The sequence below is a fragment of the Penaeus monodon genome, chromosome 20 (genome assembly GCF_015228065.2).
Source record: "Penaeus monodon isolate SGIC_2016 chromosome 20, NSTDA_Pmon_1, whole genome shotgun sequence".
NCBI classification, from domain to species: Eukaryota; Metazoa; Arthropoda; class Malacostraca; order Decapoda; family Penaeidae; genus Penaeus; species Penaeus monodon.
In genome coordinates this window covers 44,413,989-44,414,539 of record NC_051405.1, presented here as the reverse complement: position 1 = coordinate 44,414,539, position 551 = coordinate 44,413,989, and the positions used below count along the sequence as shown (strand labels likewise).

At 50.1% G+C, this 551-nt stretch overlaps 1 protein-coding gene across 1 annotated transcript in view; it reads right to left on the bottom strand.

Annotated features, from left to right (window-relative positions):
- Window positions 1-551, bottom strand: part of LOC119586012 (organic cation transporter protein-like) — a 23,322-nt gene that overhangs the window by 1,786 nt on the left and 20,985 nt on the right. Inside the window, 1 exon segment of the mRNA XM_037934720.1 lies at window positions 10-191. Within this exon segment, the coding sequence (XP_037790648.1) occupies window positions 10-191 (182 nt within the window).

Sequence of the window (551 nt, the reverse complement as noted above, 5' to 3'; positions counted from 1 at the left end):
GTTCCTCACCATTTCCACTATGCTGGGCGACAGGAGGGCTGCGACATAGCCCATGATGTGTACCGCAGCCACTCCCTGGGCGCGCACCACCGTCGGCAGGAGTTCGGCCGCATACTGGAGGCCTATGTTGTAGGATATGTTGACGCAGAATCGCCCCAGGACGGCTAGGATCGCGATGCCTAAGGGGTTGTCTGGGGAGAGAAGGGAGAGGGGTTGGGTGAGGATGAAATTGGGTTGGATTTTGGGTTGAAAATTGGGTTAGATTTTAGGTTGAAACTGGGCTGAATTTAGGTTGGCTTTGGGTTGAAAATTGGGCTGAATTTAGGTTGGATTTGGGTTGAAAAGAAATCAGATCGAGGTGGGTTTTTTTAGGTTGAATTTAGATTAAAATTGGACTTGGTTCATGTTGGGTCTGGGTTGGCTACGGGTGGAATTCCTGTTGGACTGAGCTGACCTTTGGCTTCCTTGATTTTGGGATGAATTGGGGTCAGGTTTTAGAGTGAATTTGGGCCGGGTTGGTGGTGTTGAATTTAGTCCGGGCTTCACCGAGT